This window comes from Pituophis catenifer, unplaced genomic scaffold (genome assembly GCF_029215685.1).
Source record: "Pituophis catenifer annectens isolate HBS135680 unplaced genomic scaffold, rPitCat1.0.hap2 SCAF_2, whole genome shotgun sequence".
Classification (NCBI taxonomy): Eukaryota; Metazoa; Chordata; class Lepidosauria; order Squamata; family Colubridae; genus Pituophis; species Pituophis catenifer.
The window spans coordinates 23,433,206-23,453,657 of NW_027256882.1; the positions used below are offsets into that span (position 1 = coordinate 23,433,206).

A 20,452-nucleotide genomic window follows, 5' to 3' on the forward strand; every position below is an offset into this window, starting at 1 on the left:
ACTTTTGCGTAAATTTTATAATCATTATTCAAAAGAGATATTGGTCTATAGTTCTCCGGTTTTTTAGGACCTACTTGTTCTTTTGGTATCAAAGAAATATAAGCTGTTGTCCATGATGGGGGTATTTTACCCCCTTGTTGTATGTTACAAAATAAGTCTCTGAGTTGTTCCACCATTTCTGCTTGCAAAGTTTTATAATACACTGCAGTCAAACCATCCGTTCCAGGAGCTTTAACTGTTTTTAATTGTTTGATTGCTGCTATTATCTCCTCCTCTGTTCATTCTATCCTTTTGTTGATTAGTAATTTTTGTGACTCTTTTATTATCTAGATATTTTTCTATAAGTCCATTCTGCATATCATCTTTGGTATATAATTTGGTATAATAATCTACAAAAGCTTCTTTAATTAACCCTCTGGAATCAGCTCCCCCCAGAGATACGGAGAATCCAAGACCTCAGTGCCTTCCGTCGCGCCCTTAAAACCCATTTATTTAAACAAGCCGGGCTGGCTTAAGATGAAATTTTTAACTGTTTTTTAAATGTTTTAAACGTTTTTAATTGGTAATGAGTTTTAATTGGGCCAAATTTATATATCTTTTAATTGTTTTTAATATTTGTTCTGCATGTTTTTTAATCTGGCTGTACACCGCCCTGAGTCCTCAGGGAGAAGGGCGGTATAGAAATCCAATATAAAATAAAAAAATAAAATAAAATAAATTAATTTTTGTTGAAAAATTTCTTTCCCTCCAGTATCAATACTATCAATAGTCCGTATGCTCTGCTTCTTCCTTAATGTGTAGGCCAACCATCTGCCCGGTTTATTGGCGTTACAAAATATGTTGTGCTTCGCATATTGTAAATTTCTTGCAACTTGTTCCGCCATAAGCATTTGGAATTGATCTTTCAAAAGTTTTATACCACCACGTATTGTTTCATCTGTTGGATTTTTAATAAGTAGCTGTTCTTTATTCTTTATTTCTGCTTCCAGTTCAGATCTTTTCTTTTGTCGATTCAGTCTATGTTTAGAATTCATATAAATGAGTACCCCTCTCATATAAGCTTTACTCGCATCCCACACAGTTTCAATTGGGGTACCCTTATTCAAGTTTATTTCAAAAAATTCTTTCAGCTGCTTTTTAAGTTCTGTTATATTTTTTTCATATCTGAACAAGTTTTCATTTAGTCTCCATGATCGTCTCTCAATCTTACCCATCTCAATTTCTATCCATACTGGGCTATGGTCGGTCAAAGTTCTTGGGAAAATCTTTGTTCTTTTTGTCTTAACAAGTAGATCATCTGATAACAAAATAAAATCAATCCTAGAGAAGGATCTATGTCTATCAGAAAAAAAAGTGTAGTCCAATTCTTTTGGGTTATGTATTCTCCAGATATCTTTTAATTCCAAACCTTCTTTCATATCGAAAAAAGTCTGTGGTAATCTAATCCTTGATTTCGCTAGACTCTTTTTATCTAATTTGGAATCGATTACTCCATTCTAATCTCCCATAATTAAAATAGATCTATAATCCCATTGCAGTATTTTAGTGTGCAACGTTTTATAAAAATGATCCTGTTGTTGGTTGGGAGCATAAATTCCAATCAGAAGAATTTGGCCATTTACTGTAAGCAGTAGTTCAATTGCTATAAACCTACCATCTTCATCTGCTTCTATAATTTTAGCTGTCAGTCTTTTGTTTACATAAATGACCACACCATTCTTTTTTTGCAAAGTTGAAGCTATAAAATGTGTTCCTAATTTTGAGTTTATCAAGTATTTTTGATCTTGAGTTCTAATATGAGTTTCTTGTAAACAAATTATATCATTATTAAATTGTCTCAAATATGTAAATAACTTCTTCCTTTTCTGTAGTGAATTCAACCCATTCACATTCCAGGATAAACACTTAATTGTCATCTTCATCTTTTTGAAGCGACGAGCACAATAGCCGAAGATCTTCCGAAATCTTCGGTTTTGCTCCCCCCATGGCTTCACTTTCTTGTGTAGTACTCTTAGCTCCCTTCTTGTATTGTCTTTCCTGTTGTTGCTTTTCTTTAAGTTGCTTAGATTTTGCACGAGTTATACACTGGTCTTTGACTTCAACCATCCGAGCCGGGTCCAGAATTGGAGAAGATTCTAACAGGTGCTCCTCCAGAAAACCTCCTGTAGCACCCTGCGTTTCCACTGGCTCTGCCTGCTTAGACTGTTCTTCTATCTCTTGCTGAGGTTGCTTCTTATCACTCTCCTTAATCTCCAGCACTGTGGATGTACGTGGAGATGGTGATCTCTCTTTGAGAACAGTAGAATAAAAATGTTCCGCCTTCTCAACAGTGTTCAGCCGATGTCTTTCTCCATTGTATTTCAGAATTATACCAGTTGGGGCATCCCACCAGAATGGTACCTGTTGTTTTTTCAATTCATTCACTAGGAAACCAAAGTCTTTTCTATCTTTTAACATTTTAGGTGGCAATTCCTTATAAACTCCAATTTGAGCCCCCTCCACTTGCACAGAGGAAAGAAAAGATTTTTGCAAGATATCATTTCTTATTGTTCTGTCTGTAAAATATATCACCACATCTCTAGGCAATTGTCTTTGTCTGGCCACCCAGGAGTTCACTCTGTAAATTTTGTCTGTTTTATAAAAAACCACTTCAGGATTAATTTTTAATAACACAGCCAAAGCATCAGCACAGATCTGTCTCAAGTCCTGTCTGTCATTCTCTCTAATGCCTCTGAGCCTTATAGCGAATTCCATGGCCCTGAATTGCATCATTGTAATTTTGTTTTCAACTCTCTGCATTTTATCATCAACATCAGAAATTTTATAATCAGTATCCTTAATTTTAACATTGACTTCTGATTTAAATTCTTCCAATTTGGAATCCACTTTAATAATAATTTCTGACAGGCCAGACACCACATTCGATATTTTTTTAGTCACCTTGCCATAATCCTGCTTCACCACATTTTTAATTTCTTTAATTTCCTGCATAATTTCCTGTTGAGATTTTTGAAATTTATCATCTATTTCCGGTTGAGATTTTTGAAATTTATCATCCAAAGCCTGAGAAATAAATTCTTTTAAACTTTCAAAATCAAAGTCTTTTTTCTGACTCTGTTGAGCAGGAGGAAGCTGCTGTTCATGTTTATATGTGGGGGATTCCCCCCCGCTGCCTTTCCTTCCTGCTTCTTTGAAGCCATCCTGCCACGTAGGTTGGATTTTCTGAAAAGGGAGATCCTTTTTCCTTTTCCACCACCACAAAGTCCTCTGAAAAAATCCCCCAGGTTTAATCAAATTGGGGATAGAAACTAGACTGAACCAAGCTCAGATTTTAAAAAAGAATTTTTTTCCCTCTTCTCCTGTTCCTCATTACAGGCAGCGCAACTTTGTAGCAGATTAAAGTAACTTCACAAATCCACTCTCACTCTCAGCTCGTTAACTCTGCAGCTGGGCGCCATTTTTTTTTCAAACCACTTTCACTCGTTCGTACTTTCTCTTAAGTCAAAAAGTCACCAAAACAATAATACTTGCAATTTCCAGATTTGAGGGTTCAAGTTGATATTTCCGCTATTTGTTAAGGTTGGTTTCATTCAGTTTAAATGTTTGCTGCAGCTGGCTTGCTCTGCGGAAGGCAGAGTCGTCCCACGCCATCCGGAGTCTCAGCAAGTTGAAAGGGAGCCGCGCCTGTTTCCTCCCCAGTAGCGATTTTCTGGGGGCTCACAGGGGCTCAACCTGTACCATGCCTACTCTGCTCCTACAATCCTACAGATTTCGGAGTTTTCAAGCCGCTTCTCGGTATCGAAGCGGCTCTACAGGCGGCGGGGCTGGCGGTCCTTAAGAAGGGACCGTCTTTCACTGGAGGCAAACAAGTTTCAAGTCCAGATTCCACCCTGTTTATTTTTGATGATTCTCTTGGCTTTCGCTGGTTATGTTGATCGCGTCGTCTGGCTCTGCTAGATGCAGAGTTGTCCCCGGAGTCCGGAGCCTCGGCGAGCTGGATAGGGAGCCTCACCCTGCTTCCTCTCCAGAAGCAAAAAAGACAATCTGGGGACTTCGCAGGGGGCTCTACCTGGTCTCGCCGGCTCTCCTCCCGTTTCCTCAAGAACGTGGAGTTTTTCAAGCCGCCTCTCAGCTGTAGAGGCGGCTTTTTATGGGCGGCGGGGCTGGCGGTCTTAAAGAGACTATCTAGCGACAGCGGCGGCGCCAACTGGAAGCCTATTTATATTTGATATATTCGAGCACTTTGAATGGAATAGTTATAAGGCAAGAGGACTACAGAACAAGGGCATTTGCAGATGATCTCGTTGTTACCCTAACACGGCCGATGGAATCAATAATTCAGATGAAAGACATTATAGAAGAATATGGATTTAGACTGAATCAGAAAAAAACCAAGATGATAGTTAAAAATATGACAGTTGATCAAAAGAAGGAACTGGAAAGGATGGCAGGCTTTGAAATAGTACCAAAGGTGAGATATCTAGGAGTTCAAGTTGCAGATTCAAATATAAAACTGTTCCAAAACAATTATGAGGTGTTGTGGCGAAAGGTACAAAAGGATATGGAAACTTGGAAAAAACTGCAGCTGTCTCTACTTGGAAGAATAGCAGCAGTTAAAATTAATATTCTACCTAGATTTTTATTTTTGTTTCAAATGATTCCGGTGCTTAAAAGTGATAAACAGTTGACGGAATGGCAAAAAGGAGTGAATAAGTTTGTTTGGAATGAGAAAAAGCCAAGAGTGAAATTGAAAATTATGCAAGATGTTCGTGAAAGGGGTGGTCTTAAACTTCCAAACCTGTGACTGTACTATGAAGCAGCAGTGTTGACACAAGCAAGTGATTGGTTTGGAAGGACAAAGACTGGAATATTGAATATAGAGACTTATGATCTTGAATTTGGTTGGCATGCATATTTATTCTATGAAAATAAAGTGGGTAAAGTATTCAACAGCCATATGCTTAGAAACTCCTTGATGAGAGTATGGAAGAAGCACCGGTTCAAATGGGATTATAAAATACCATTGTGGTTGGATCTTGGTCATATTATACGGAATATAAATATAAAGTCACTCGGGGGGGTTTATATAAAGAAGTACTTTTTAATGATGGGGGCAGATGGCAACTAAAGACATTAAACACACTGTTGGAAGAAGGGATTAATTTAACTTAGTTACAGTATAATCAATTTCAACTGAGATGGAGAGAAGATCAAAAAACTGGTTTAATGTTGCATGAAGAAGAATTGGTTAGACAGATAAAAGAGAAAGGCCCAATGCATATTAAGAGGGTTTATAATGTTTTGTTAGAAAGAGACTCAGAAAATGAATTGGTTAAAGATTGTATGATAAAATGGGCGCAAAATTTTGCAGAACCAGTTATGATGTAAATGTGAGAAAAAATATGGGTTCAGAATGTTAAATTTACGCAGTCACAGAACTTGAGGGAAATTTTTTATAAAATGTTTTATAGGTGGCATTTAGATCCTAAGAAATTGTCGTGCATGTATCCTAATGTTCAACCAAAATGTTGGAGATGTGATTGCTTAGATGCTACATATTATCATATATGGTGGACCTGCAAGAAAGTAAAGGCTTTCTGGATAAAAATTTGGTGGGTTATGCAAAATGTTCTGAAGAAAAAAATCCAATTTTCTCCTCAATTGTTTTTACTGGGTATAGTTAAGGGCTTTTCAGTGGGTGAAATGAAATTGATATTGTATATGGTGACAGCAGCTAGGTTACTGATTGGTCAATATTGGAAAAGCGATGTTATGCCTACAATTCAAGAATGGACTTTGAAGGTGGCCAGTTTTGCAGAAACGGCGAAGATATCAGCATACTTAAAAGACCGGACTCAAGAGACTTATGTATGGGAGTGGAAGAAATGGATAGATTATGTGCAGAACAAATACCAAACTAGGAAGTACCAGATAGCTTTTAGTTGAATGTTGTATAGAAATGTATAGTATATAGGGGGTAGAATAGTTCAATGTTATGTAGAAATATATAGTACACAGGGGGGAGAATAGAAGGGTGGTAAAGTATGATATAATATGATGTGGATTTGGATTTCACCTTGGGGAAGTCATGGGAGGAGGGGAGGGCTAGGGAGGGTTAGGGAGGGAAAGGGGGGGGGGGAATGGGAAAATTTGTATTTGTAAAACTTTTTCAATAAAAAAAAAAGAAAAGCCTCTGGTTCAACTGGAAATTCAGGAAAGCCTCTTTAGGCTCCTCTGGTAAAGGATCTCATGGAAATTGCCTTCTCTTTTCATTGCACCTAAATGATAGGAGAGGCCCATCTTCCCCCCCCCCACACACACACACACATCTCTCCCCTCCCTGAAGTTCTGGTGGTCTCCCATTCAGAAGAAAAGAGCTGAGGCTTGGATGGCTTGTTTTTTAATGATACAATAAAAGGTAATGTAGACTTTCAAAAACCATGTTTGAAGTGCCTTATTGAAGGGATACAAAATGTCTTTGTAAGTCTGGACATAGAACACAGAATAAAGGTGAAGTTGAGAGAACTGCAGAGGGATTGACTCATATTTTTCACATGCAGAGTGAAGAGAAAGATTTGAAATAGACAAAATGACATTTGGAATTGAACAACAGACTGTCAGAGAGAAATTGAAACTAAACTATGTGCAAATGATGGACATTTACTTGGCTATCCATCATAATCTTGGTAGAGTTCTTCAAAATTAATGTTCAAAAACTGCCACACTCTTCCTGTCCTCCTCATTTTGTCCAACTTTCTCTTCCATAGAATGTCACAGCGAATATCATGGATACCATCATTCTGATCTTAAGATTCTGTCACTATAGCCTATAAAATATGTAGGATCCCGGATCTGCGCACCTTCCGCCGCGCACTTAAGACTTTTCTATTTCATCAAGCTGGCCTGGCCTAAATCTTCCCCCTTTTTAAATGTGGAAATTTTAAATGTGGAAATTTTAAATTTTAAATTTGTCTTATTGATAGGGTCATGGGTAAGGTGTTTTAAATTGGGGAGCCATTTTGGATTTAATTCTGTTTTAAACGTATTTTAATGTTTATATTGTATGTTTTTAATTTTGGCTGTTCACCGCCCCGAGTCCTTCGGGAGAGGGGGCGGTATAAAAATCTAATTAATAAATAAAATAAATTAATTAATTAAAATAAAATAAGAATTCTAGAACTCTTCTGGGTTTTGTTTCTTGATTGAGCCTCTCTTGAAGAGCTGATATCCATTTTGACCCCAATTTTTATTTCCAAAACAGGCAAAGCAAAGTCACATTAAATTTAGGTCCTATCCCTGGGGTTTCTTTGCAACCCTCCAAGTGTTTTCAAACGTTTATTCATGAACTCGTTTTAAACATTCCAGATTGGGCTAAATTGTGTTCATCCCTGGGGTTTTGTACATTTTGTATCACAATACAAATAAGATTTTGAGACTGCAGGAACTGATTGTGTCTAGTGGAAGGAAGAGAAGGATTAGAGTGAGAGGATGGCAGACTTCCAAAATTTGAGAAGCTGTCACAAAGAAGAGCGGGACAACCTATGCTCCAAAGCACCTGAAGGCTGAACAAGAAGCAATGGCTGGAAAATAAACTAGGGGATTATCCAGCCCAGAACTAAGGAGAATTTCCTGAGAGAACCATTAACCAGTGCAACGGCTTCCCTCCAAAAGTTGTGGGTGCTCCATCAGTGGAGGGTTTTCAGAAGAAGTCCCTTGTCTGGGATGGGGTAGTAGGATCACTTGCTAAGGCAGGGGGTTGGGCTAGATGACCTCAGAGCTCCCTTCCAACTCTTCTTCTGAAGGTTTGCTCATTCGGGGCTTGGAAAGTTATACAAACCGACCAGTTACCCACAGTCAGCAAACCACGATGAAAGCAAAGCTTATGGGACGGTGTTTCCTGATGCCCCGAAGGGCACAAAAGGGGGAAATTGTAGCCTCTCCCGCGTCCAAGTCTCCCCCCTCCCCAAACAATCCTGGAAGAAACCTCTCTGGACTCCGCCCGGCTGGGAAAGAAGCGGCTCCTCCTGCTCCCTCCGAGGGGGAAGCGGCGTTACCGGGACCCCGAAACTGTAGCAGCTCCAAGCGGAAGAGAGGAAGGATGGGCTAGAGCGTCCTCTCACCTCCCACAGTGGAAAATGGGCCGGAAAAGGCGGGGAGAAGCCTCTGTGGGGCCTCTCTAGGAACGTCCTGTTATTCTTCCTCCCTCTCTGTGGTTTCCCCACTTGCGGCTGGGCGAATTCTTGGCTGTCCGGCAAGGCTGCTCCTCGGCCCCGCTCCGGGCAGGTGGGGCTCCCGCTCTCCCTGGGGCTGCCCGGAGGAAGGTCGCCCCGAGTGCCCGCTGAGCCAGGGGTGCCAGGAGGGTCCCGGGTGGACGCGGGGCTGGACGGGGAGCCTCTGGGCAAAGGGGGGGGGAGAGGGGAAGCCCCGCCCCACGGAGGGCAAAGGGCGGGGCTTCTCTTTCCAGGGTCTCGGGGGGATTATGGGGTCAATGCAGGAAATAGCCGCCGCCTCCCTTCAATCGGGGGTGGAGGGTTTTCTTTATTGGGGGGAAAAGGGTTAAATTGCTTGAATTGAGTTGATTTCCTCCCAATGCAGAAAAGATCCACTTTCTTTCCCTGTCACCGAAATGGAGAAGAATTGATGTTCTTTGCTTTTATCTTAGTATTTTAATTGTTTACTTTTCTTTCTACCAAGCTGTGTAGAAGCTGAAAAACCCATTATTTTCCTCGTTTTGCTCTGAAGGAGGCTGTGATGTGGCAGCCCCTCGTTGCTGGGTTTGATCCCTCAGAATAGGGCAGGAAGGGACCTATTCCTAAGCCTTGGCTAATGAAAGCCTCGGGAGTTATCGAATGTACATTTTTATTGGCTGCAGGCCATCTCGACTCCTGTCTTTGAGCTGAGGTCTGCAAGTTGCCTAACTCCTTGTTACTTTTATCAGCCTTCTAACCACCCAGAATTGTTACAAGCTTTACAACTGCATATTGCCAGACAAACTGCACAATTACTGGCTTCCTGATTTACTTTCAAGTGTGCGCATGACCTTGCTTTATTGTAGAAAACAGCCCATCACCCCAGCCATGCATACCCAGCTTTTGTGGCTCTTGGTGTTTTCTGTAGGGAATGGGTATCTCTGCCTGTCTGTCTGTCTCTCTCCCTCTCTTTCTCTCTGCCTCTTTCTTTCTCTGTCTCATCTGTCTCTCTATCTGTCTGTCTGTGTATCCATCCATCCATCTATCCATGCTCTCCTGCCCAGCTTCACATATTGTGTGAATCCAACCACTTGGGCCGTGGCAGGTAAAGCCAAGCATTGAAGATCCATGCAAAATAAGGCAACTCCAACCTGGATCCTGTTGGGGAAATAATCCCCTTCCCTTTCCTTCTCTCCCCGCATGGTGGGGGCCCTGGTGGCCTGAGGGCAGGTCCCTCCTTGGAGGCGGCCAGCAAGCAAACAAACTCTCCATCTGGAAGGCAGCAACATAGAGCCCCACCTCTAGCTGGTGAGAGCAGAGCAGGCAGCGATGGCTGGGAGGAACGCAAGAACCGAACATTTGGAGCCGCCCTCAGCGGAGTTTGCAAGCGGGCTCAGTGGGGCTCCTTAGCAAGGAGGGGTACCCTGGCCCATTTGTTTCGCTTCCGCTCTGGGTGGGAACAGAGAAGGCAAAGGAAATCGGTGCCTCTCAGCGTTCACCCTCAAAGACTCCTGTGGGGGCACTGGGAGGGGAAGGTAAGGAGTGGGGCCAGCCAGTGGTGGGATCACCCAACAGGGAGCCACAGCGGAGGGACAAAAGCCAGGGGTTGTCGACAACTGCCCTATATCATTTGAGACGGGTTGCTGTCCATTCGTTTCTTTTTTTTTTTATTGCAAAAGTTTTACAATTACATTTTCACCCCTTTTTCCCCCCCACCTCCCCCCCCAAACTTCCCAACCTCCCTAACCCTCCCCTCCCCCCAGACTTCCCTATAATATACTCATACTCATAAAGAACCCTAATATAACACTTATATATAAACTTGAACCCCACCCTCCCCTGTATAATTTTTCTCTTTATCTCATTACATTAAAAAAAATTTCTAGTACATTATTTTCAAATAAATGCTATTTGATACTTTCTAATTTGATATTTGTTCTGAACATATTCTATCCACCTTTTCCATTCCCACTCATAAGTCTCTTGTGAACAGTCTTTTAAATATGCTGAAATCTTTGCCATCTCTGCAAAACTGGCCATCTTCAAAATCCATTCCTCAATTGTGGGCAAAGCTTCATTCTTCCAATATTTACCTATCAACAATCTTGCTGCTGTTATCATATACAATATCAATTTTATTTCACCCGATGTAAAACCCTTAACTATACCCAATAAAAACAGTTGTGGAGAAAATTGAATTTTTTTCTTCAAAACATTTTGCATGACCCACCAAATTTTTATCCAAAAAGCCTTAACTTTCCTACAGGTCCACCAAACATGATAATATGTAGCATCCAAACATTCACATCTCCAACATTTTGGCTGAACATTAGGGTACATACATGACAACTTTTTGGGATCTAAATGCCATCTATAAAACATTTTGTAGAAATTTTCCCTCAGGTTCTGCGACTGTGTAAATTTAACATTCTGAACCCAAATTTTTTCCCATGTTTCCAACATCACTGGTTCTTCAAAATTCTGTGCCCACTTAATCATACAGTCTTTAACTAATTCAGTTTCTGAATCCCTTTCTAACAAAACATTATAAAGCCTTTTAATATGCATTGGACCTTTCTCTCTTATATGTCTAACCAATTCTTCCTCATGCAACATAATACCAATTTTTTGGTCCTCTTTCCATCTCAGTTGTAATTGATTATATTGTAACCAAGTTAAATTAATCCCTTCATCCAACAGTGTCTGCAATGTCTTCAGCTGCCATCTGCCCGCATCTGTAAAAAGAACCTCTTTATATAAAACCCCCCCGAGTGACATTATATTTGTATTCCACAAAGTATGACCAAGATCCAGCCATAACGGTATTTTATAATCCCATTTGAGTCGGTGCTTCTTCCAGACTCTCATCAAAGAATCTCTAAGTATATGACTTTTGAATACTTTATCTACTTTGTCGTCGTAAAATAAATAAGCATGCCATTCAAATTCAAGATCAAAACTTTCTGCATTCAATATTCCAGTCTTTTTCTTTCCAAACCAATCACTTGTTAAAGTTAAAGCTGCTGCATCATAATATAGCTGTAGGTTTGGAAGTTTAAGACCTCCTCTTTCTGGAACATCTTGCATAATTTTCAATTTCACTCTCGGCTTCTTCTCGTTCCAGACAAACTTATTCACTCCAAATTGCCAAACTTTCAATTGTTTATCACTTTTAAGCACCGGAATCATTTGAAACAAAAAAAGAAATCTTGGCAAAATGTTCATCTTAACTGCTGCTATTCTTCCAAGTAAAGACAGCTGCAGTTTTTTCCAAGTCTCCATGTCTTTCTGCACCTCTCGCCACAACACCTCATAGTTATTTTGAAACAATTTCATGTTTGATTCTGCAACCTGAACTCCTAGATATTTTACCTTAGGTACAGTCTCAAAACCTGCCCTCCTTTCAAGCTCATATTTACGATCTTGTGTCATATTTTTAACTATCATTTTAGTCTTTTTTGGATTCAGTCTAAAACCTGAAACTTTACCATAGTCTTGTATAATGTCCTTCATCAGGATTATTGATTCCATTGGTTGTGATAGGGTAACAACCAGATCATCTGCAAATGCCTTTATTCTGTAATCCTCTTGCCTAATCATTATTCCTTTCAAGATATTAGAGTCCCGTATTGTATTTAACAAGACTTCTAGTGTTAGAATGAATAAAAGTGGGGACAACGGACATCCCTGTCTTGTTCCTTTTTCAATTTTAAACTCTGTTGTCAAACTTCCATTAATGATAATCTGTGCCTTTTGCTCTTGGTAAATTGCTGAAATCGCCTGTATAAATTGATCCCCAAAATCCATCTTTTTTAAAGTCTTTAGTAGAAAATTCCAATCCACTCTATCAAAGGCCTTCTCTGCATCCAAAAAGACCAGCACTGCAGGAATCTGTTTATTCTTCTCAAGATATTCCAATAAATCTATTACTTGCCTTACATTGTCCTTCATGTGTCTGCCCTCGATAAATCCCGCTTGGTCCTCATGAATCACCTTTTGGATTACTGGCATCAACCTGTTGGCTAATACTTTCGCATAGATTTTATAATCTGTATTCAAAAGAGATATTGGTCTATAATTCTCTGGTTTTTTAGGACCGACTTGTTCTTTTGGTATCAAAGATATGTAAGCTGTTGTCCATGATGGGGGTATTTTACCCCCTTGTTGAATATTGCAAAATAAATCTCTAAGTTGTTCCACCATTTCAGCTTGTAAAGTTTTGTAATACACTGCAGTCAAACCATCCGTACCAGGAGCTTTGGCTGTTTTTAACTGTTTAATTGCTACTATTATCTCCTCCTCTGTTATAGGATAATTCATTCTTTCCTTTTGTTGATCAGTAATTTTTGTAACTCTTTTATCGTTTAAATATTTTTCTATAAGTCCATTCTGCACCTCCTCCTTGGCATATAATTTGGTATAATAGTCCACAAAAGCTTCTTTAATTAATTTTTGTTGAAAAATTTCTTTCCCTCCAATATCAATACTATCTATAATCCGTATACTTTGTTTTTTCCTCAATGTGTAAGCCAACCATCTGCCCGGTTTATTAGCGTTACAAAATGTATTATGCTTCGCATATTGTAAGTTTGTTGCAACTTGTTCCGCCATAAGCATTTGAAATTGGTCTTTCAAAAGTTTTATAGCACTGCTTATTCTTTCATCTGTTGGATTTTTAATAAGTAACTGTTCTTTATTCTTTATTTCTATTTCCAATTCAGATCTTTTCTTTTGTCGAAACAGTCTGTGTTTAGAGTTCATGTAGATAAGTACCCCTCTCATATAAGCTTTACTTGCGTCCCAGACAATTTCAATTGGGGTACCTTTATTCAGATTTATTTCAAAAAATTCTTTCAAATGCTTTTTAAGTTCTGTTGTATTTTTTTCATATCTAAACAAGTTCTCATTTAATCTCCAGGAACGTCTCTCAACCTTATCCATCTCAATTTCTATCCATACTGGGCTATGGTCAGTCAAAGTTCTTGGAAAAATCTTTGTTCTTTTTGTCTTGACAAGTAAATCATCTGACAACAAGATAAAATCAATCCTAGAGAAGGATCTGTGTCTATCAGAAAAGAAAGTGTAGTCCAGTTCTTTTGGATTATGTATTCTCCAAACATCTTTTAGTTCCATATCTTCTTTCATGTCAAAAAAGGTCTATGGTAGTCTGATTCTAGACTTTGCCAAACTCTTTTTATCTAATTTAGAATCAATTACTCCATTCCAGTCTCCCATAATTAAAATAGATCTATAATCCCATTGCAGTATTTTGGTATGTAACGTCTTGTAAAAATAGTCCTGTTGTTGATTGGGAGCATAAATTCCAATCAAAAGAATTTGGCCCTTTGCCGTAAGCAATTCAATTGCTACAAACCTACCATCTTCATCTGTTTCTATAACTTTAGCTGTTAATTTTTTATTTACATAAATAACCACACCATTCTTTTTTTGCGAAGTTGAGGATATAAAATGTGTTCCTAGTTTGGAGTTTATCAAATATTTTTGATCTTGAGTTGTGATATGCGTTTCTTGTAAACAAATTATATCATTATTAAATTGTTTCAAATATGTAAATAATTTCTTCCTTTTCTGTGCTGAATTCAACCCATTAACATTCCAAGATAAACACTTAAGAGTCATCAGCCTCTTTTCGGAGCACAGAGCAAAATACTTGAAGATCATCCGAAAGCTTCGATTTCGCTCCTCCCATAGCTCCAATCTCTTGTGCAGTACTCTTAACTGCCTCCTTGTCTTGTCTTTCCTGTTGTTGTTGTTGCTTTTGCTTAAGTAACTTAGATTGAGCTCTAGTTATATGTTGATCCTTAAATTCAGTCATCCGAACCGAGTCCAAAATTGGAGAAGATTCCAGCAAGGGCTCATCCAAAAAACCTCCTTCTGCACCTTGCACTCCTTCTAGTTCCTGCTTGGACTGTTCTTGCAATTCTCGTTGAGGTTGCTTCTCTTCACTCTCTTTAATCTCCAAAACTGTAGATGTACGTGGAGATGGTGTTCTTTCCTTAAGAATAGTAGTATAAAAGTGTTGTGCCTTCTCCACGGTATTCAAACGGCATCTTTCTCCCTTGTATCTAAAAATTATCCCAACTGGTGCGTCCCACCGGAAGGGTATCTGTAAATTTTGCAATTCCTTAACAAGAAAGCCAAATTCTTTTCTAGCTTTCAGCATTTTAGGAGGCAATTCTTTATAAATTCCAATTTGTGAGCCCCCCACTTGTACAGAAGTGTAAAAAGATTTTTGCAGGATATCATTTCTTATTTCTCTTTCTGTAAAATATATGACCACATCTCTAGGTAGTTGTCTTTGTCTGGCCACCCAAGAGTTCACTCTGTAAATTTTGTCTATTTTATGAAAAACCACATCAGGATTAACTTGTAGAATCTTGGCCAGGGCCTCAGAACAAACTTGTCTCAAATCCTGTCTTTCCTCCTCTCGAATTCCCCGAAGCCGTATAGCGAACTCCATTGCCCTGAATTGTATCATAACAATCTCGTCTTCAACTCTCTGCATTTTATTATCAACATCAGCAATTTTATAATCATTGTCTTTCATCTTAACATTAACTTCTGATTTAAGTTCTTCAACTTTAAAATCAACTTTCCCAATAAATTCTGCCAGGCCAGATGCCACTTCTGATATTTTTTTGGTCACCTTGTTTTGATTCTGTTTCACCATATCTTTAACTTCATTAATTTCCTGCATAAATTCCTGGTGTGATTTTTGAAGTTTATCATCTATCCCCTGATGTGATTTTTGAAGTTTGTCATCTATCTCCTGTTGAGATTTTTGAAATTTATCATCCAAAGTTTTAGAAATAAATTCTTTTAAATCTCCCACATCAAATTCTTTTTTCTGAGTCTGTAACTGTTGAGCAGGGGGAAGTTGCGTTTCATGTTTGTGTGTGGGGGATCCCCCCCCTATTGCCTTCCCTTCCTGCTTCTTTGAAGCCATCCTGCCACGTGATCTAGTTTTTCTAAAAAGGGAAGTTCCTTTTCCTTTCCCTCCTGCACAAAGACTTCTAAAAAAGTCCCCCAGATTTGATCAAATAGAAGTTAAAATAAAGCAAAGTCAAATATTGAAAGGGAGAAATTTTCCAATTGTTTCTCTTATAACAAGCAAGGCAACTTTGTAGCAACTTGGAAACTTTGTAACAAAGCAGAATAACTTCACCAATCCACACTCGCTGGCTCGTTAACTCTGAAGTTAAGCGCCATGTTTTTTCAAAGCACTTTCACTCAATCGCATTTTCTCAAATTGAAAAGTCAACAAAGTGCTGATACTTGCGTTTCCAAGTTTCAGGATTCAGGTAGTTTCGCTGTTAATTAAAGCTGGTTCTTTCACTTTAAGTTTCCTGCAGCCGGCTTGTTCTGCAAAGGCAGAAACGTCCCACGTCGCCCTGAGTTACAGCAGGTTGGAAGGGAGCCACGCCTGTTCTCTCCCCAGAAACTTCCCTGGGGGGATACAGGGGCTCGACCTGTGCCCTGCGATCTCTCCTTCTTCAATCCTAAGGATTTAGAAGTTTTCGAGCCGCTTCTTCGTCTCGAAGCGGCTCTACAGGCGGCGGGGCTGGCGGAGCTTCAAAAGGCACCGCCGTCGCCGAAGACAAAGAAACTGGAAGTCCTGTCCATTCGTTTCTTTAAAGCCTCCAGTATTGTAGCAGCCACAACTTCGGAAGGCCAGTTGTTACACTGATTAATTGTCCTCTCTGTTAGGAGGTTTCTCCTTAATTCGAGGTTGCTTCTCTCCTTGATTCGTTTCCCTTGTTTCTTGTCCTGCCCTCAGGTTGACCTCTTCTTCTTTTTTGGCAGCCTCTCAAATACTGGAATAGCAATCATGTCACTCCCAATCCTTCTTTTCTCTACCTTAGACTAACCTTTTTTGTCAAAGAATGAAATAAGATTGCTTTGGCATGATCTGGTTTTAACAAACCCATAATGGCTTTTAATTATAACTTTGTTTCTAGATGTTTGCAGATCTGTGTTTTTATTATCTTTTCCAGGATCTGCCCAGATATTGTAGTTTTGTAGTTTCCATGGTCTCTTTTTTTTTTTCTTCCTTTCTTGGAAATGGGAACCACATCCGCTCTTTTCAGATTCATTGTTGTATCATTGGTCTCCACATGCAGGAGAAGAAAGGGGTAGTACTCCATGGCTTTGATTATTTCTGCTGCATCTTTGATTTTTGCTTCAGGGAGATAACATACCTGCCTAGATTGACTATCTCCTCTGCAGACTATAGTTTCTCTTCCCCTAAGAATTGAATCGCCTGTCACTGAAACTCACCTTCTTTCCCTAGAAAATTCTGGGATGTTTTCATCCTGTTGCAGAAATGCTGGGTGTGGCCTCTTTTTTAGAAACTATTGAAGACTGCTCTTTTGTGGGTGACTGCATATTCCCTTCTAGAGGGAGAACATGACAGTGATTGTTCAGTTCCAGAGGGGCTTCATTGGAGTGGAGTAGGATATATTGCTCTCAGTTGTTGTTTTCTTCTAAAAATGACGCACTTCCATCGGTCTTCCTCTTTAGGTTCATATATACGGTCAATTTTTTTAAATGGAACCTGTTTGTTCCCTATTGTGTTCAAACTGCATTGCTGGCCTCAATGTATTTGCAACCTCCCTAAACAATAAAGCAACAATAGGAAGCCAATCTTGGAGGGAGACATAGTCAATCTGTGCTGGCCCAAAGAACAGTGTCCATGAATACCAACATGGGTTGTACGCTGTACACAATTAGATGTACCTGGCACATATAAATCCTATGGGGGCTCTTTGCAGTTTGTTTCACGTCATGTAGCATCACCGACCCGAACACAGGGCAAAAAGGAAAAGGCAGGGATCATCCCCAGTTCAGGCAGACAAATGGGGGGCAACAGGGAGTCTGTCAGCCATCCCTCTCATCATGCTAAGAAAAGGGAATGGGAGGCCAGCTCCGCAGGGAGGATCCCAGCATTGCTTTGATTCTGGGGGGAGGGAATATAGTCTTCCAGCTATTATTTCGGCTATTTGGAGAGCCAAAGAAACTAAATCTTCCTCTCTCCTCTTCTTTTATCTTCATCCTGCAGGTGCCACCAAGAAACCCTTTGGACAAAGTTCTGCTTGCAGAACCCAATCTGAGTCAGTCACCAGGACCAGAGGTTTCACCTTCTCAGTTTTTGGATTCATGCTGGAGCCCATCCTCCTGCCCATCTTTCAACCTGTTGGCCAAAGGTCAGCTTGTTCGAGTTTCCTTTGATGGAAAGCCCTGGAAGTGAGCAGCCCCTGGAGACTATGCAGAGGGGGGAACACTTTGACCAAAGGTCCCCTCAGAGGAATCAGGTGAAACTCTCCAGATGCTCCGAGTGTGGGAAATCCTTTGCTCACCGGTCCCTCCTTTTGATCCACCGGACGCTGCATAAGGGGAATGGATCCCACCTGTGTTTCCTTTGTGGGAACTCCTTTCCTGGACTGTGGAGCTTTGCCAAACATCTCCGGAGCCACCCTGGACTGAAGCCTTACAAATGCGGAGAGTGCGGGGAGCGTTTTGCTAAAGGCTCGGACCTTGGAGCCCATCAGCGAATCCACCAGGGAAAGAGATCTCAGGAATCCTGGAAGCGCTGGGTAAGATTTCCTGAGAGAGGGCGTCTTTCTAGGCCTCAGAACAGCCTGACTGAAGAGAAGCCCTGCAAGTGTGTGCAATGTGGGCTGTGCTTTCCTCAAAACTCAGAGCTGCTTAAACATCAGCAAATCCACACCAAAGGGAAACCCTATCAATATCTGGAGTGTGGGAAATCTTTCCGTTATAAACAATTGTTTAGAAAACATGAGAAAAGTCACACAAGGCAGAGTCCTTATAAATGCTTAGAGTGTGGGAAATGTTTCACTCGGAGCTCATCTCTTTGCAAACACAATAAAACACACACAAAGAAGCAAAGCAAAACGTGTCTAGAATGTGGGAAGTGTTTTTCCAGCAAATCATGCCTGCTGAAACATCAGAGAATTCACAGTGGGGAAAGACCCCATGAGTGTCCAGAATGTGGGAGATGTTTTGGTGAAAAGTCAACCCTAATTCGACATCAGAGACTTCACACTGGGGACAGACCCTATCAATGCCCAGAATGTGAGAAAAGATTTGTGGATTCTTCTGAACTTCGGAGACACCAAAGGACACACAAGGGAAAAAAACAAAATAAATGTAAGTCACCCCTAATTCGACATCAGGGAATTCACACTGGAGAAAGACCGTATCAATGCCCAGAATGTGAGAGATCTTTTGGTGAAAAGTCTCACCTAATTCAACATCAAAAAATTCACACTGGAGACAGACCCTATCAATGCCCAGAATGTGGGAGACGTTTTGGTGAAAAGTCAAAGCTAATTCAACATCAGAGAATTCACACTGGGGAAAGACCCCATGAATGCCCAGAATGTGGGAGGTGTTTTGGCAGAAAGTCAAACCTAATTCGACATCAAAAAATTCACACTGGAGAAAGACCCTATCAATGCCCAGAATGTGAGAAAAGATTTGTGGATTCTTCTGAACTTCGGAGACACCAAAGGACTCACACAGAAAGACTATATAAATGTAAGGATTGTGATAAATGTTTTTCTTTTAAGAAAGCTCTTTTTCAACATCAGATTATCCATACAGGGGTGAAGCCCTATAGGTGCATCGAGTGTGGAAAATTTTTCCGTACAATACAAAACCTCAGAAGGCATGAGAATGTTCACAGAGGGGAAAAAAAGTTCAAATGTTTAGAATGTGGGAAAGCATTTGCTCATTCATCATCCCTTAGAATTCACTGCCAAATCCATATGGGTGAGAAAGTCCACAAATGCTCAGTGTGTGAGAAATCCTTTACCCGGAAAGATACACTTGTGATACATCAGAGAAGCCACTTAGAGAAGCAATATAAATGTCCGGAGTGTGAGAAAACTTTTCATTGCAAATATTATCTTAGAAAACATGAGAGGATTCACAAAGGAGAGAAGCCTTTCAAGTGTGTGCAGAAAAATGAAAAGTGCCCAGAATGTGGGAGATGTTTTGGCAGAAAGTCACGCCTAATTCAACATCAGAGACTTCACACCGGAGAAAGACCCTATCAATGCCCAGAATGTGGGAGATGTTTTGGCTATAAGCAACACCTAATTCGACATCAGAATCTTCACACCGGAGAAAGTCCCTATCCGTGCCCAGAATGTGGGAGATGTTTTGGCTATAAGCAACACCTAATTCGACATCAGAAACTTCACACTGGAGAAAGACCCTATCAGTGCCCAGAATGTGAGAAAACATTTGTGGAGTCTGCTGAACTTCGGAGACATCAGAAGGGGCACACAGGAGAGAGGCCCTATAAATGTGGGGAATGTGGAAAAAGTTTTCTCACAGCAACACTGCTTCGGGTTCATCAGAGAATCCACACAGGGGAGAAGCCATACCTGTGTGGGGAGTGTGGGAAAGGTTTTTCCCAAAAACAACACCTTGCAAGGCATGAAAAGGTCCATACGCGAGTGAAGCCATAGAGATGCATAGAGTCTGGTAATGTTTTGCTCAAAAGCGAGACATTAGAAAACTCACATGGGAAAAGCCCTGATAGGCCCTGATGGTAGAACAGTTTTTCATAGTTATTCAACTCTTAGAAGTCATATAAGAGTTCATAAAGGAGGGGGATTAGAAACTCTTAGATGGTGGGAGACCATTTTCTTGTCAATCGTCCCTTAAAAATCACACCCTAATCCATATAGGAAAATGTACTTTAAATGTTTGAATTTATGGTTTACCTGAAAAAATACTCATTCAGCATCAGTGAATTTTTACTGGAGAGAAACTTTTATCAGGGCTTAGAACCTGGCAAAGATTTTTATCTGATAATCAGATGCACATGAAAAACCCACACAGGACGAAAACCGTACAGGTGTATAAGATGAGAATACTTTTCCTTGCCAATTGGAACATCTTGCCTCCTGGTGTTTGTCCATTAAAATGGCCTCCTTGGAAATTTTCTTGCCAAATTCAATTTTATTATGATTTTGAAAATCTGATATGAGTGTGAAAACCTAATATCTAATGTGAAATTGTCTGGAACCGTATAAGGACTCCTGCCTTGGGCAAGGAAGGTAGGACCTGAAGACTACAGCTCTGTTATTCTGTGGTTGCTCCCTTCTAGTCCTATGATTCTAAGAATTTAAAAAGAAAAAGGGAAATGGATGAAAAGAAAAAGGAGGGTTCATTTAGTGAACATTCGAAGTTACAGTGGCACTGAAAAAAGG

At 40.2% G+C, this 20,452-nt stretch overlaps 1 protein-coding gene across 1 annotated transcript in view; it reads left to right on the forward strand.

Moving 5' to 3' along the window:
• LOC139311833 (zinc finger protein 850-like) overlaps positions 1–20,067 on the forward strand; it is a 57,107-nt gene extending 37,040 nt beyond the window's left edge. The window contains exons 3-5 of the mRNA XM_070936355.1: positions 18,258–18,381; positions 18,574–19,337; positions 19,422–20,067. Coding sequence (XP_070792456.1) covers positions 18,258–18,381; positions 18,574–19,337; positions 19,422–19,705 — 1,172 coding nt within the window. The 3' untranslated portion in view covers positions 19,706–20,067. The remainder of the gene's footprint in view (positions 1–18,257; positions 18,382–18,573; positions 19,338–19,421) is intronic.
• Positions 20,068–20,452: the final 385 nt, after the last annotated feature.